At 39.8% G+C, this 17,914-nt stretch overlaps 1 protein-coding gene across 1 annotated transcript; it reads right to left on the reverse strand.

Annotated features, from left to right (window-relative positions):
* Positions 1-6,791: 6,791 nt before the first annotated feature.
* On the reverse strand, positions 6,792-16,450 carry LOC113564805. The gene is made up of 4 exons (XM_026983659.1): positions 16,320-16,450; positions 13,374-13,592; positions 7,102-7,209; positions 6,792-7,038 (listed from the first exon to the last, which is right to left on the reverse strand). Exons 1-4 carry the CDS (start codon positions 16,448-16,450, stop codon positions 6,792-6,794), a joined length of 705 nt encoding a protein of 234 aa, XP_026839460.1.
* Between the last annotated feature and the right edge of the window lie 1,464 nt (positions 16,451-17,914).

Consider the following 17,914-nt stretch of genomic DNA (forward strand, 5'->3'; position numbering starts at 1 on the left):
GTTAGTCTATATAACTACCTGTCTATAATAGATAATATATGAATGATCTTTTTGTTTCTGATCATTTCGGCTTTAATTTGATAAAAAAGTATTCTTTTCAGAACTCCGAATTGAGATTTATAAGTTGTATTGCAATTGCATTTAGAATTTTCAGCTGCCGACGATGAAAATAGTTTTTCTGCATGTGCCATATGCATGATCTTGGTACGAAATTGGTATGGAAAGTAAGTTAAATAATTTAAATATTTCCACAGCCCAATGAATTTGTTTACATGATCACTCAGTGCAATCTTTCATTTTAGTGGAAAATCCAGTAAATCCACTCAAACGCTTTGCGCTGCACGAGGAAAGAAAAAACCATTTGAATCACACGGGAGGGAAAACCAGTTTGCTCACAATCGTGCGAGAGCGAGCGGGACGCCAGACGAGATGGCGCGCGAAACAAATGTCAGAGGCACTGAACATCAATCTCCAGCGGTGTTGGCCGACTAAGCTATAGCTGCATATAGCCGCCAAGCCACCGATCCCAGTATATCCTATCCGATCCGATGCGATCCGATCCGATCCGATCCCATCCGAGCCACATGGCAACCATTCGGTCTGGCCAACAAGTTCTTTGGTCTCCGCAAAAGGAGGCGAGCGATGGAAAACCGGCTGGGAGGTGGCCAAATGCGTTTCGGTCACCGCCGCTGGTGTTGTTGCTGTTCTGGCCGGTTGGGAAACTTCAGTTGGGTTCATAACCTTATTTCAAATTGGCCAACAGGTGCGACACAAATCGTGTCCACGTAAAGTATGTGAAAGACGAAAAATTCTATTTGAACAGGTCAATACAAGTGGTTTCAAAAACATTGTATGATGGTCTAATAATCTTTAAAAAATATAAGATCGAGGTAAATTTTTTCTTTTACGTATGCAATTCTAACCAAAGTTGCACAAAATAGTATGTGCAAAACTAGGCCGTTGTCCGAAAATGTTTGCCTTGATTGGGACATCATAGAAAATGAAAAAAATAAGTTGCATTTGCATCCAATTCTCCTTGACGTCGACGTCAATGTCCAATTTTAATAAGCTAGTATATAACGTCTACAAATGAGTTTGAAAAAAGCACAAGTAATTTGCAATAAAAAATGTGGCATGTTTAAATAGAACGGCCAATTCAACATCAGCAGCGGCCAAGAAATAGCCACAAAAGCTGCATAAAAGCGTATATCAAGTGGGGAAAAATAATGAAAAATATAAGTCGGAAAAGCTGAACTCAAATCGAATGAAAAACGATAAAAATCACACAACTGTCCAGAGACCGCCTGAGGCCGAATGCAAAATGCTTCGATTTGAAATGTTGCAACAATAATTGTCACAAATTGAACTCATGTCATGATTTGCGACGACGACTGTACACCTGATCAATTCCTAGACTAGAGGGAACGAGTGGAGATTGGAGGGGAACCAGACGTGAGTCGGGAAAAATTCGATTGTCTGGCAGGTGCAATTAAAAAAAAGAGCAAATGCAACCCTGATTGCCTTTCAGTTGATGAGAGAAACTTAATGGATTCGTATAACAATTGCGATTACAATTGCGGTAACGAAATTGTCTAATCGTTTTTTAATTGCAACTTAGTTAATATGGTAGATTTTCAAAAAATTTTTGTATTGGAAATATAAATCTTCGTCCCAGATCCTTAAAATATATATGATATTATTATTTCATTTAATTGCGATTTAAAGCAATTTAGCTTTAAGAATGCACTTAATAGTTATTGCCCTCGTAATTTTGTAAATATCAATTAATGGAAATGTTTTGAAAAGGAGAATTAAAAAGCATTTAATGACTATTGGAAGTGATCTTTATGTATTTGTATATCCATTACTCCACAAGTGAAAGCTTATACTAGATTCATTGAAAAGTATGTAACATGTAGAAGGAAGGAAAATCTGTCCGTTGGTATAAACGTCGAGATTTCGGAAACTATAGAAGCTAGAAAGTAACGAGTATCAGATAGTCGGGAAACGCGACTATAACGTCCTCTCTTTATGTTACCGGGAAATTAAAGGAAATTCAGTCTTCGAAAAGTATAAGCTATATATCTATGCTGAGCTGCATGATAAATCCCACCATTAGATTCTGATCTAACAAGAAACTAGATCAAATATTGTTCATGGGATCGCGATCGGCCAACTGGCCTTTTGAAATTTAATAAGGTTTATCTCGGAACGCCTTTGATAGAATTGCATAGTTTACTAGGTTGGTAAATGCTCGGCAAACACATGCCGGGCTAAAATAGGCCATAATAGGTGCTTTATGACTTTTTAAACTCTGTGTAAATATTGCAACCGGAAGGCGGCTATAAAGCTCAGGCAACAGCTGCCGTGTGTAAACACATACGCCCCACCCGATTTTCAGTTAATTAAAAAGACCAGGCGTTGCAGAACCGCCGCGAAAGTGGTCCATTTGGGCTTCAGCCCTCCCAGATTTGATCGGCAAACACTGCGGCTGGCTAATTGGCTTCCCCAAAAGCGATCCACATTCCGCCGCCACCTTCACGGCGATGGTGATAGTTCATTTCTTAATTGTTCTGCCGCCACCGCCACCGCCGCAGTCACGGACCACAATCTCGGGCTGGAGATAAAAACGTATCCGGTGGATAATCGTTAGGAGGAGACCAGCGCCATCGTCGAAATTGTGTTTGCTTCCCGCCGCGATGTTTTCAAAAACAAATATGAGAACTTATTAACTCTGTACTTCAAAGGAAACTGATGCGCGCGGTTCCCCAATTCGGCATGACAATCAATATGTGGCACAAATGGGTGTTCGAAACCCAACGCGTTTCCCTCGCATAGCTGCAAGATCCAAAACGGCGACAATAAGGCTTCATTGAAGTGTTCCTTGCTCGGAGCTCCGGGCACTTGAGATCCCCAATTTAGGTTCAGATTTGGCACTGTCGGGCCCTCTAAGTACTTATTGCCTACTGATTGCGCTGGCATTGCGTAGGGAATCTTACACAGCCCCGGGAAAACCCACTTAATTACTAGTAACACAATTTGGGTTTGGCTTGTTCGGCAGTAAAATTTGCATAACGCCAGATTCCGTCGATTTCCTTCGATTTTTTCCTATAAACAATAAGCCATATTGCCCAACCACTCCCCTACACTTGCCGAGCCGACTCCTCGCCCCAAGCCGTTCTCTGTCTCGAATGTTGTGGCAAAATTATGTAGCACGTCCAGTGCTGAATATGTTTAAAAATTATTATGCACGACAAGTTACATGCATCACCCTGCGCCTGCTGAATTTCTGCGGCCACACCGCTGCTTTCCGCAACTCGACCAGCGAATGCCATAAAATCAAGGCACAACCAAGAAGGCGGTAGGTCCATAGAAGGGTGATGGTCTCTCGCCATGAGGAGGGGATTTTCGGCTTGGCCTGCCAGTTGTGGCCAACACACACGGGCACACACGGACACTCACGGACACTCACGAATGCAACGCTCCAGCGGCCATCGAAGCCAGGCAACCTGTTGCACGTCCGACGCACTCTCTTCTGCACATACATACGTCTTTCGTAATGCATTTCATTAGGGGCGCAGGCGACCAACAAATTGTCGCTTCCCGATAATCGAGGAGTTGATGCCGACCTGAAATAAGAACGAACTGCAGAATGTGTCTGGATACCAGAACAAGGCAAGCTTAAGAGTTTCGGGTGAGCATTACAATATGAAATGTTTAGAGCCCTGGCGCGAGGTCCGTACCTAAATTACATCGTGAAAAATGCGTCCATACGGATAGAACTCAGTTCTCAATTCAATTATTTGAATTCGAATTTTTTTTTTTTTTTTTTTTTTTTTTACAATCTGTCTTAAGCAAGTAAGACAATAAGTAAATTTTATAGAATTCGAATTATGACTTCTTTTCTATTACTTCAATTGATTTTCCTATGGTAGCTATAGAGCACTGTTAGAAAACTGGTGAGTAACGAATGTCTCCCACTGTTTCTATGGCAACTATTTGATATAGTAATCCCATTTCGCATTACCTAAAACAGAATTCATATATGGTCAAAAAATTAGTGGACGAGCTAAACTCAACACTGCTAAACTGGTCCCATTTTTAATCGAATATTCCTGTGACACCTATACAACCAGTGTACCTGCAATATAAAGAAGACTTTTGGGAAAGTTTCTTGCGAAAAGCTTTTACGCCAAACGGTCCGCTTGCGTTGCAAAAAATTGCGGACAGACGGATATCGCCATATCGATTCGGCTGTTAATAAAAGATATAACACAAAGTATATAATATACGAGTATATTTGTATTTGGTCGCCTATATCCATTACTGCCTTGCAAGCTTCTGATTGAAATCAAAATACCCCCTGCAAGGGTATTAAAGGAGCTTCGCAGATGTGAAAGCACAGAAGAAACCATGATGAACGTAATCACGGCATAATTCCACAAACCGATTTCGACCACTCAGCGGGGTGGTCTGCTCCTCATCCCTCGGCCCAGAATTTGCACTTTAGCCTGCCGCCTCAGTCCGATAATGCCGAAAGCCAAGGTGACGATTCGGAGAATGGAAAACTGGGCCCTGTCCGTCGCATTGTTTCGCTGGCTTTGTTCGAGTCAAGTGTGGACAGGGGTATCTACATATGTACAGACGGGAGATGGGAGACGGGAGACGGGGTGCTCTAGTGGCCGGGTGGGTGGCGTGGCGGTCGCACGACGTTTGTCGCTGTCAATTAAAGCTGCAACACAGCAGGAACTGGAACTTGTTGCACAAGCAGCACTCTCTACTGCAGTTGCCTTTACAATTGCAGTTGCAGTTGCAGTTGCGGTTGGCGATGACTGTGCCACTTTTCTATGGCACGGTGGCACTTTCTGATACTCTCCGCCGCTGCAGCGTCTGCTCCTGCTGCTCCTGCTGCTCCTGCTGCTCCTCCTGTCTCTCCAGTCCACCACTCCCGGGAAATCGAAAACCTTCGTCCTCCAGTGCGAGGAACCATTCCGCTTCGCGCCTTGGATCACGGCAGCTGCATTGTCTGCTGTTGACCAACTTTGGTGACAGTCCAACTGGGCTCGTTTCCCTTTCTGATATCGGTTTTCTGTCAATGATACGTTGACAGCCTCTGCACCAACTGAACGCAGCTTTTAATGCCTGAAAGGAGAAGCATGACTTTGGGACGGGCTTTCAAACAGACAATATGCCATTCGGATAATGTGGGCAAATTTGAAATTTCGAATTCCTGGGTAGGGTATTTATTTTTGTAACTAGAAGAGCACAGTTTATATATTTTTCTCTTGGATCGCTAATTCTGGCTTGCAGCTTGAGCTACTCCTCTCCTCGTCGTGCCACACGCACTTATTGCAGCACCCGACATTGGGAGAGGGTATCTGCTCGATGCAGCAAACCAGACGAGATCACCATCATCCTCCACATGATATAGAGGCAGCTGGCGATCCGAGGCCTGCCAATGGTGATATCCCAAGGGCCCGGAATGCTCCATGCCAACTGTGTGGGCCATGGGGGCAAGTGGTGGCTACGATGGCAGCATTTGCTCAGCCACGTCAAGTTCCTCTGGTTACCAGCCTTCTTCACTCGGTTCGGTGCGTTGATTCGTTGTAATTCACGCGGTCCTGGTGCCTCTCCCCCGCAGGAAAACGTTCGAAGTGCGATTCGTTCGAAGGTATGTATCTGTATCTGGCCACGGTACAGCTCCCATTTTATTGCTGCCACTGACAGCGACCTAAGGATGACGATAATGATGTTTGTCCCAGTTGATCTAAGCCGTCCCTCTCCTTAGTTTCATCGCATGCTCGCACAGAGCAAACAAAGTCTTTACCTGGGCAGCAATCTTCCATAAATTAGCATTTAGTAAATTGATTAAATTCCTTATTTAGAATTAGGCCCAATGAGTGGTCCACACTCATTTTGGGTGTCATGTGTGCCAGAGCCTTCCGGTCATCCGAAAGTTCCAAGTCCCCCAATCAAGTACCAAGCCAATAGTATGTTTTGCATTTTTTCGCGCATTTTACGATTAATTTTATTTTATTGATTGATTCATTATTACTACACACTGGTAAATGCGAGATTGCAGCGATTAGTGAGTGCTTAAAATATTCATATGGTAGAACTTATGCCTATAAACTAGATAGCAGACTGAAAAAATACTTTTCCCGAGAAACAACATTTTAAATCAGAGACGATTTCAAGATACCAGGATTTGATTATATTTTAGATTATATTTAGAAAAAAAACTTTTCCCGACAACACTTTTTCCGAAACAACATTTTAAATCAGAGATGATTTCAAGAAACCAGGATTAGATTAATAAGTTAATCGCCTCTTCAGCCTCGACTTTTAGATACCTGTTACTCAGCTAGTGGGATTGCGAACGAGATGTTTCACCCTTAGATGGGTTGAAAATATATGGCCCAGTGGACCAAAACTCGATTAGAAAGCCATAGGGACAATGGGACAAAGGCAAAATAAAAAGGCCCGACTCATCGCACACCAAAAATAATATTTTCTTCCCATTATATGGAACTTTACGTTCATTAAGATGGTTCACCCCTAATCATTAATATTAGTACTTCATTCAAATAATTTTATATTAAGTAAACTTTGGTTTTAACTTAGAAATATGTCCCCTTCTGTAGAGGGTGTAGTATATAGCGCACTTCACCAATCTAATCAAATGACTCCCTAGACCGGTGGAGCAGCTCGAATCACCTCTCCTCGACGCAGCTTCGTCCGAGCGTCTGTTTATACCACAAATCAAATGGGAAGAAGGATGAGAAATGGAATCACGACTGTCTCCGTTTCTGTGCGTGCCAGTGCTCCATCTCTTTCTCAGACGAGGCCTCATCTCCCGACTCTCTCCCACTCGAAAGGTGGACCGGCAGATCCATCCGCTGCAGGGCGTCGAGCAGCAGCGTCATAATCACACGCCTGCATTTGGTGTGTGGAGGGGCGCTTGAGTGGTGGGGAGGGTCCTCGGAGGTTCCTCGGAGGTTCCTGGGGGCTTGGAGCTTTGGAGCCCTCCTCCAACTCCTCAATAATTATTAAGAGAAATAAATTGTGTATGATTGCTTGATTGGCGATTTATTGACTCACATTATTGGAAGCTGCCGCGCTATCATCCTGTGCCCAAGCGCATCTATAGAGCCGGGGTCCGGCATCTGAGCGCGACTGCATCCATGAGTATTCCTAAGCGATGCGGGCCTGACAGAGTATTTATTACCAAATGCGTATAATAATTCTCCTTTTCCTTTGACAATGCAAAAAACGGGCAGGATGGAATGGGATAATGATTGAAATGGCAAATGTTTTTTAAGACCGGAAGCTTTTAGAACGCTGAGATTGAGGGGAGTGCCCTTTAGTTTTGATAATAAGAGACGATTATAATATCAGCTTTGGTAAATTTTTTTATTTTGAATACCCAAAATGTTTCTACTATATTCATTTAAAATCTTATTCTAATTAAAATTTGTTTATTTGTAATTACAAAATAAATGTAATTCGCTGGAGTTCGCCCAGTTCCATGATAGCCCAAAGCAATTTATTGCGATTGTTGGCAATTTTTCCAGTCTACTTATTCTTGCTCTATCCTATGGATAACCATATCCCGAGTCCATTGCAATAATTCGAAATGCCTTTACAAACAATTCTTCTCAAACAGTGCATTTCATCTAATTTTTAAAATTCAATCCTTTTCCAAGTTTATTTGAATTCTGGTGTTCCTCAAGGGAGTCATCTGGACCACGGATGATGTAAAACTGTGCCATTAACAAACTGTGATTCCCATGTGAGATTAACACAGCACTAAGTGACTTATGTTGGCAAAAATGAGCTAGTTTTGGAAATAAATAAATTTAAAAACTATTATCTAGCTAGGCTAAAAGAAAAAAAGCGAATTCGATTTTAATGAAAATCAATTGTTCTGATAAAGTTGAGACAACACACAACAACATTTTATTTTACTGGTCTTGGGGGCGAACTGAACCTCAAATGGAGAAAAACACGAAAAAGAAATGGGAGATATCCGTAGAAACAAGGCATTAACACGTACATAATTCAATGGGTAAAAACAAAAGCACATCCAACTTTTTTACTGACGCCAAGGATGGAATATTCTTTTGTGCGAGTGTATGTGTTGCTTCATAGCCACATTTTCCATCAACCCCTACTTTCACCCAGGAATATAATTTTGATGTGTTCTGTTATCTAGTCAGCAGAAGAAATGACCCGGGAGATGCATCTAAGGGTAATAAATTAACCCCGATATTGAAGAAAGGTTCTGAAAAGGAAGAAGGCGCAGAGAACTGTCAACAAATAAAGTGTGTGGTTCCAAATTCAAAGGCTGTAACTCTGAGAGACAACAAGAGATACACGATGTACGTTCCTGTATCTCGCGCTTGACTTTATGTGCGTGTGTGTGGGAAACGCAATTTCAACTTTCCAATGATGCGGCGATAAATCAAGGATAATCTACTTTTCAGGATCATAATTTTTGTGTGAATTGACAGTCAGGCAGTGACAAAAAGAAAGCCAATTGACAGATTTATGTGTACGCACTAACACACGCGTACGCGTTGCACAGTACGATACGAAGGAATATAGAACAGGCTGAAAGGACATCGTCGATAACAGCGATATCAATTTCACATAAAACTCACGCCGGATCTGGATGACAATGACGAGTTCCCCCGTTTTTGGATTCAATTTCTGCTTTCATTGCTTTGAATGGCTTGTGGGCATTAGAGTAGACGTACATTTTTGTACATTTTTGATATTGCATTTTCTTAGTTAAATAAAATTAATTTTTTGTCACAAAAGTTAATATCAGAACTTTTGTAAGTTGCAGGTGTGTTCGTCACAAGTTTTTAACTCGTTAAGAGGCGTTTTTGTCCACGTAGTGACAGACTGCCATCCACAGGCATATTTGTACATATACCCCGATCGAATTTCTAACTTGGGTGCTTTCATAACATTAAAGAAAAGCCTCCTGGTACATATTTAGCTGGGATGGTGGATGCCTTATTTCCACATTAAATGTCAGCTGGGCAAGCAATGTTGCGGCCATCTTTAGTTTTCTGGATTAGCCATGAGGGTTGCCCAGCACTTCGAGTGTGTCCCACGTCTCCGCTCGCTTGTCTGTCCATTTATGGGCGTCATTAAATCATTCTATCAATCCCAAAACCCACAAGCACCCACTGGGAAGACCACCCCTCCCGACCACCATTTGTCATTAATCGTTGCAATGCCTTAATGGCATTAAAAAGTCGCAATTATATTTTAATGCGATCCCATAGACCAGAAGAAAAACGGATGTTATTCGTTTTCAGGGTGACTGTAAGTCGTTTCCCAATGGCGTCCACCAGTTAGGATTTAGTTAATTGCTTTCAAACTTTCAGAAAGTTTAATGAAAGAATTGTCTTACTTTGTTCTGGTAATTAGTTTAAATACAATGACAATTAAAAATCATCAAATTATGTCATCGTAACTGTATTCCTTTTCTCTTGTCCTTAATTTAACAATAAAACAATAAAAAATAAAAATAATTAATGTTCAAGTTTAATACATTTGTTTAAACTCTACTCCGCAAGTAATATTGTGATGGACACCATAGTAAGACCCCTAGTATTTGTTTATAATAAATAAAGTTTTTTTTAATGGAATATTTGTTCATTAATAATAAAATAATAATAATAATAATAATAACAATAACAATAATAATAATAATAAGAAGAATAAGAATAAGAAGAATAAGAAGAAGAATAATAAGAAGAATAATAATAAGAATAAGAATAATAAGAATAATAATAAGAAGAATAATAATAATAAGAATAATAAGAATAATAAGAATAATAATAATAATAATAATAATAATAAGAATAATAATAATAATAATAATAATAATAATAATAATAATAATAATAATAATAATAATAATAATAATAATAATAATAATAATAATAATAATAATAATAATAATAATAATAATAATAATAATAATAATAATAATAATAATAATAATAATAATAATAATAATAATAATAATAATAACAATAATAATAATAATAATAATAATAATAATAATAATAATAATTTTATTTGAATAAGATTTTCTCTACTAACTGATTCCCGTTACTCAGCTATTAGGATTCCAAACGAGAAATATCGATAGAATTTCGCATAACAAGTAAAAATGGAAAATATTATATTAACAAAATATTAACAAAAGTTTTCAAAATTGGGGGCGTGGCAGTTTTGACCTTTTTTCGGAGTTAGAGTGGGCTTGCCCAAAATGTTTTTTTGTATACCGCTACAAATTGGACAAACAAATAATAAAACTAAAAACATTTAAGACTTTTGCGACCTAAACTTAATGTGATGGCGTAACGACTTTCAGTGGTTTGTGGGCGTTAGAGTATGCGCCGAAAATATGTTTTGGCATACCGATAGAAATGAACAAGACAAACAATAACATGAAAAAAATCAAAAGAATTTCAAAGATGTGGACGTGGCAGTTTTGTGCTGCCACTATATTTCCGAAATCAACATGCATGTTCTTAACTTTTTAGGTTTTATAGTTCCTGAGATATCGACGTGCATACAGACGGACAGACAAACGGACATGGCCAGATCGACTTAGCTAGTGATCCTGATTAGGAATATATGTACATATATGCTCTATAGGGTCGGAAATTCTTGTTTCTACCTGTCACATACTTTTACTCTACGAGTAATGATATATATTTTTTCGCCTATGCATAGATTGTTTCTAAAATTACGCACTCTTAATCGTTCCTAAAAAAATATTGTTATACCTTTAAAGTTTTTATGTCGGCGAAATGTTTTCCTAGTTTTTTAAAACTATTATGACTTGCCTGCTTTCTGGCGGAGTTATGCCACAGAATGGCATTCAATAGTGTCTTATTTATATAATATTATTATATATATATATATATTATTATATATTATTCTCATCTCGCCGTTAAACTGCCATAGAAGTCCCATGGCTGTGTTCACGAAAGTTACAGAATATAAATATATAGTTAAGGCCCATGCCAGAGACTATCTTACGAAATGTAACCCCTTTTAGTTAGATTTATGATGGGCGGAATTGAAATCGCTTTAGGGAATGACAGCAGGAAGAAGGAGAAAACAGAGCAAGGGAGGCAGACGGAATCGAAAGCAACTAATCAAGTTTTGACAGTGGAAATCCACCTCGGGAGCCAGCTGAGTTCTGTTTTATGGGCGACCACATTAGTTGAGGATGGCGGTGCCACGGCTTCATCTTAATAAAGTGCCTCCGTATCCAAAAATTAACATACACTCGCTTATCCCGCATCCCTCCATAAAACAATGTCCCGCCATTCAAAGTAAAAAGAAGAAAAAATGTCAAAATTTGAATGATTTACGCGAGGGCGAACTGAGCGAGCTCAATCGAAAATAGAGCACCAAATGAGTACTGAGTTAACCTCGAAAATATGTGCGTTCGTGATGGAGGACTGAAAGATAAGAAAGTTGAAAGTAGCCGTGAAAGTAGACGAATGAGACCCTTGGTGGTGACAAAGACGTAGCTGACCCGGCTTCGAGCACATGCTGCGCTTTCCTTTGCGCTCTCTGTACACAGGACACCCCGCAGGAGCGCTGATGCAACGCTCGAGTCACGGGGTCTGGCTAAAAGGACCAAACGGCCAAGGGCCAGGAGGACGACATAAATCACGGGGCCCGGCTAATTTGCCAGAACGAAATCGAATGCGCCGCATCCGTCAAACACTTTAGCGCAGGCGCGCAGCTGCCGAGCCAGGAAGAAATATGAAAATTGAAAATTATGAAATTACGAGAGCTACACGAGAGGGCAGCAAGGAGTGCCCCTTTTCTAGATTTACGGCCTTGACAGCCCATCGGGGTACCATTTTAAACGCGATCTCTAATGCACTGGAACGACGGCCAACCGGCAGCGACTTTTATCTTTCCAAGAATGTCTAAAAAGACAATATTAAGAGAATGGAGGAGAGTTTTTAATATTTTTATGATGTACATTTCCGTTTTGCAGTTGTCTTTTTAAGGTGACTGACTGGATTTTCTGAATCCCCCGCTGAAGATTTATGTGTTTCATCGATTGTTCAAGAAATAGAAATTTTTCCGTTCCTTCGGTTTTTCCCTTTGGTGGAAAGTCAATTATCAAATTTATGGTTTTCAGTCCATGAGATTTCCTCAGCGGCTCTTTCTTTTTCAATTCGAGATTCGTTCGTTCCCACAACTAGTGTATGATTTGCTGCATGTGTATGAGCTTTGTTCAACGGCATCTGTTCTCTTGTAGTTTGTGTGTAATTATCATTAGTTATTAGCCATATATTTTGATTATTCAGCGTGGCCACTAATAGCTCTGAGACATTCGAACTCATGGTTTTAAATGAAGTTTTTTGGGATTTTGGGAATTAAGTGTTCCTTCGTGGGTTCTTGCAATAGAGATGAATAATTACGTTTTTGATACTATCAATTTAATAATTTTTATAATACTTTATAATTTTAATAATGTTTAAATGTGTACATGTTCATTTTTGTACATGCTGTTATCTCTAAGCGAGATTTTCTTAGGACTATTAGTAACCACTATTAGTTACAAACATGTATTTCAAATAATTTGCCAAGTTTATGTTGTGGTCTAATACCTCACTGTGCTTTGCTTATTCCAATAATTTATTTGAAAGTCCTCCGTAAAGCGAATTTTCACTGGCTTTTTTTAAATGGCTATGGATATCTCAAGGACTACGGAGACTGAGTTAACTCTCAAAGTCATTTGAACCGTTTTAAACAAAAAAAGCTTAGTTCAACTATAATTTTTTAATATGTAATTCCTCAACTTTCTAATTGTATAAATAAGTGTCGAAAGCCCGTGATGATTATTTTTAAAGTTAATACTTACACTTTTACCCTTGTTTTACCGATATAATTTGTTCAAACTATGTAACCTCTTGACCTTCTGCGTTAACATTCGATTGGTGCATCACTAAAAAAAATCGGACAACTACAGCAGACTTTCATTTCTTAGTGTATACATAGTGGACATCTTCGCACACTCCCCTGGTGGGCTTCGTCACTATGTGGACTACCGTCAACACTGTGCACAGCGATTAAAGTGTTTTTGCAATCAGGCTCTCTCAGCCTTAACGAGATCAATATTTGTACAAAAACTTTCCCAATTTTCTAGAATTCAAAACTCTTTCAATGTATCAATAACCTAGAAATACCCACACTTTGCAAATGGCTGCGGAATATTTCATTTACTGTTGCTTTCGTCAAAATGAAAAGCAGAAAACTTTTTAATGAAAACCCGCATCGGAGAGAGCACACAGACACACAAGCACACTCACACTTTGACGATTCCATCATGGCCGACAACGACTGTCTGAGTACGACGACGAAAATGACGATGAAGGAAGAAGCGACAGGCTGTCAGCCAGAATATCGAAGGACCCAAGAGGCAGAGCAATGGCCACGCAGCATGTTCGAACTCGTCTCGCTCTCTATCCCTGTCTCTCTTTCTGTCGCCGTCAGTCGCCCAATCTTTCCTCTCAGTCTTCTCCGTTTGCCTTGGCTGTGAATTTCATCCACCATTCAAACTCGAGTTTTTGGCAAACACTTCTTTCGGGGTTCGAGAAAACGACCCTTATTCCCCCGGTCGGGCGGGTAGTCATAATTCTTTTTTTACTTTCTGACACGTATAAATCACTCAATTGTATAAAATTAAACGCAAAAAGGACGTCGCCGACACTGCCAAAACCCAGAAAAAGGGCGGACGGCCAAAATGGCAGTCAGTTAAGTCAGGCTCTCAGTTATTTAGGGCTGTTCGCTTTGAATAAAATAATTCCGATTCGTGCGACCGAATAAATCAGTAGATTGGACACAGATATCTTAAAAATAATATCCTGTTCTCTCCTGCTCTTCTTTTTTTCCACAACGCCTGAGTGTCCTTCGATGTGGCTTTAGATATGGCTCTGGCCGTTTGTATCCACATATGTATGTACCTCGGCCGTTTGGCTTCAAATCGCCACCGTAATTTCGCCGGTTATTGTACACATGAGTACATGATGAGTACACATCAAAATAACAGTTTATTAGTTTTAGCTAAGTTTTAATCCACGACTACCAATTTTTTAATTACTATTATAAGGGGTATAAAACAAAATAATTTTTTATTTCTGAACAAATCTGCATATATCCCCAAATAATTGATATCAATTATTATGTTTTCTGAAACCACCAAGCTGCGGCAAAGCCCCATTAAGGATAATTCAATAACAATCAAGGAAGCTATATATTTCAAATAAAATTGGGTTATACCGAATAAGAACTTTTTATTATTTAAGACAGCGACGTCTTTCTAATAATTTCAATTAATTTTCCGACTCTTCCTGGGACAGCTCCATGTCCGATCTTGATCAATTTAAAACCTTAATTAGATATCGTCAAGAAACTGGTGCACCGAACTCTAAACAAAATTTTTTCACATTTGTTTTCCGAATATTTCTATGGAAACTGTAAGATCTAGTGGTCCAAACTTGCCCGTTGTGACATACATATGTACATGCAATAGAAAGAAGGCAGTTTTGGGCGTTAGAGTAGGCGTGGACAAAACGATTTTGGTACATCAATACAAATTAGCAAGACAATCAATAAAATTAAATTAAAATCAAAACCTATCAAAAGTGGGCGGCTTATGGGCGTGGCATGGTTCTGAATCTTACGCTGCTTAGTCATCACCAGAATCTGCTTACATGTTTGTATAGTTTGTTTTATAGTTTTATAGTTCCCGAGATCTCTACGTTTATACGGACAGACAGATAGACATGGCTGAAAGTCTGCGTTCTACCTGTTACATACTTGTCAAGGAATCAACATACTCTTTTACTCTATGAGTAACGGATATAATATTATGCTAAAAACAAATGGAGTATTTTATTTAGAATGCGACATTTTGATGTGCCTCACTCTGATTCCTATGATAAATAAGGCTATAATATAAGATCATTTTGATCTCCTCAAGTCTTCTTGGCCTGTTTGTAAGTCTTATAATTATGGCATACAATATTTACTGCCTTTTTAGTCATTTTGTGCACTTCCATCTTATGGGTGGTTGCTGCTTAGCAGCCATTCCATCCCAATCTGAAATTCTAAATAGCGCTATGCTGCGGCCATCACACGGTCTAATAATTTGATTTGTGATCTTTGATAGCGTGTATGAAATATGGAAACGGAGCATGTGTCCTGGGGAAGGGAATGTCCTTACTGCTGCGCTGGCGTCGTGTCATCGTCATCAGCATTAAAACGAGCGCTGCGTGTTTTCGTTCATTTCCAACTCCAATCTGCAACCACCTCCTGATGTCGCATTTACAACCCTTAGCGCGCATAAATTACTTTTATTACCTGTCAGGGGTATTTGTACTCTCCGCCACTTCGTTCCACCGCTCTCCTCTGACCCTTGTTTTTTCTCATTTGGTTTTTAGCCATATTTTAATTGCGTATCGTACCATAACTATTTTGCACTTTCTGACAGCAGATTGAAGATATTTATTAATATTAGATGCGACAGACACACACATATTTACCATTGGACCCTGTCCTGTCCCGATCCCATTCCAAATCTGTCTGCCTGTGAATGTTGCCCCACAACAGTCGCATAATTCCGGTTCCATTAATTCTATTTTATTGCGTCACAGATTTTTAGATGATTCTACCGCTATAAATGCGACTATCTTTCGGTTTCCCCTTTTTGCCGTTATTATTTTACTGGCCATTGTTTTTGCCCGTTTCGTTGCTGTTTTGTTTGCTGCACTTCCATATTTCATGTCATTTAAAGATGTGTAACCAAATTAAGCCATTTTTTCTGGCCCTTTTCAGAGCCATCATCACTTACAGTGTACGTATGTACATATGTACATGGCTTACGCATAACGGCTAGTCGAAGGGCGAATGGAACGGCAATGCTAGTCAACCTCTTTGTTATAATCGATAATAAAATATGAAAAAATCCTCTTCTTATCCGAAAAACTCGTATTCCTCTCGAAAAGCATTCGGCTGCCTAATCTGAGAAACTCTGCACGAAAACTCATCCTACAAAATAAAGTGGCCCAGGCCACTGCATTTAAACTGGCAGCGGTAATGAAGTGGTCTCCCCTTTATCGCTGATTTAATATAGCTATTAATAAGTCTTTTGTAGCATCCCCCACCAAAAAATTAACCTTGAGCGAATAGATGGGGACGTGCAAAGATGCCAGATACAAATAAAAATCCTTTATACATAAAAGGAACTGATTTACCTGCGATCACAGTGACAAGTTAATTTTATCTGGAACTCCCCACCATTGGCAGGCTGCAAGTCCCATTGGGATTTTCTGAATCTTCGGTGTTCCTTTCTCTGGCGCACCTCCATCATCAGCTTCATCTTCATCTTGTGGGCTCTCTGCATATGGCGCGGTCTGAAGGGACTTTGATAAATACCATGACAAATTCAAAACTGTCAGACGTCGTTTTTCAAATCGTAATTGCATTATTATCGAATATACCGACGAGGGAGAGGAGAAAGGAACGAAGGAGAGGATGAGTTGAAGGAGGGGAAATGGAAATGAAATGATGATGGGAACAATTGCCGCATTAATCTCACAAAATGTCGTCCAGAAGAACCTGGAAAGCAAGATGTCGATCCAACATGTGTTTGGCATAGGACTTTCCGAGCCTTCTTGGTTTTCTCTTTTGAATAATTGAAATGTCAGATGTCTGAATGGTGAAACTATGAGGGGAGCTAGGTGGAGTGAGGGAAAAAGTTGCTGAGTGTTCACTCAATAGAGGAGAAACAGGTAGAAGTATTCCCTCTACCGTTTATGCAGTAGAAAAATATATTTAAATATTTCCAAGGAATGGCTACAAAAGAAAACAACTAATTTTCATTTAACGACAGAATTTGATTTAATAAACATTTTGAGATACCACAAAGTCAGGAGTATTGGTCGAGTTACTAAAACTAAATAAACTTTAATATCTGGCACTAACAAGAAAAGTGGGAGTTGAGATATTTACATGCCCAATATGCGCTATCCGAAACCTAAAGAATAATCGTGGTTCATTTTCAAATGAACTCCTGCCCCGCATAAACGTAAGTCTTCATCATCTGCAGTGTTGCAACCGCGGCTTGGCTACTTTTAACGAAAGAGGCAAGATTAATTGCGCGTGGAAACTTCTAATTAAATAAAATCGTGCTCGGCACTCAAATTGTCAGAGACAACTTGTCACCCCCTCTTAAATATGTGTGGATGGGTTCGAGCCTTTAGGTTTTAACCATCTGAAAAAAGTTTCTTTATGTGACTCAATTATGGAGGTATAAGGGCAGATAAATTCCAAAAATACAGATACGCGAGTACAGATGCAAATATAGCTACAGCTTCGTACATATGTATAGGTATATACACGTTGCAAGTAGCCGAGCTAGATGGTTGCCATTTTGTGTGAGCGAGGTTGCAAGTGGAAATCCTTTTGGCCGAAAGGAGGCAGCAACCGACCTGATTGGTCTTTGCTCTGGCCAGATTCCGTCAGCAGCACAGCAACAGCGTCCAAGAGGCAACAACTTCGGGGCAAACGAAAACGAAAAGTTGCTGAGACATGAAGTTGACAGCTCAATGCGCTCCAAAAAAAACTCAACCTGAAGTCTGAGCCCGAACACAGCAGACGGAGAGGGACACCAGCACCCAGTGCGAAAGGGAGAGCAGGAGATGCACTAACACACATGCACACGAGCATTACTAAGCGCACTTCAAAAAGTGCGAGTATCGGAGTTGAAACAATTGAGGACAATTGTTTAGCTTCACCTGCTGGGTTCGAATGGCCTGCCATACTTTCAGGTGAAAGTTATACATACATA

Source organism: Drosophila erecta, unplaced genomic scaffold (assembly GCF_003286155.1).
Source record: "Drosophila erecta strain 14021-0224.00,06,07 unplaced genomic scaffold, DereRS2 tig00000975-arrow-arrow-pilon, whole genome shotgun sequence".
Classification (NCBI taxonomy): domain Eukaryota; kingdom Metazoa; phylum Arthropoda; class Insecta; order Diptera; family Drosophilidae; genus Drosophila; species Drosophila erecta.

Coding starts and splice junctions, on each gene's coding strand:
- LOC113564805 (XM_026983659.1), bottom strand. CDS start 16,450: ATGAAGATGAAGCTGATGATGGAGGTGCGCCAGAGAAAGGAACACCGA. Junction 7,210..13,373: donor CATGATGGAATCGTCAAAGT/GTGAGTGTGCTT, acceptor ATACTCTGTCAG/GCCCGCATCGCTTAGGAATA. Junction 7,039..7,101: donor GCGCGGCAGCTTCCAATAAT/GTGAGTCAATAA, acceptor ATAATTATTGAG/GAGTTGGAGGAGGGCTCCAA.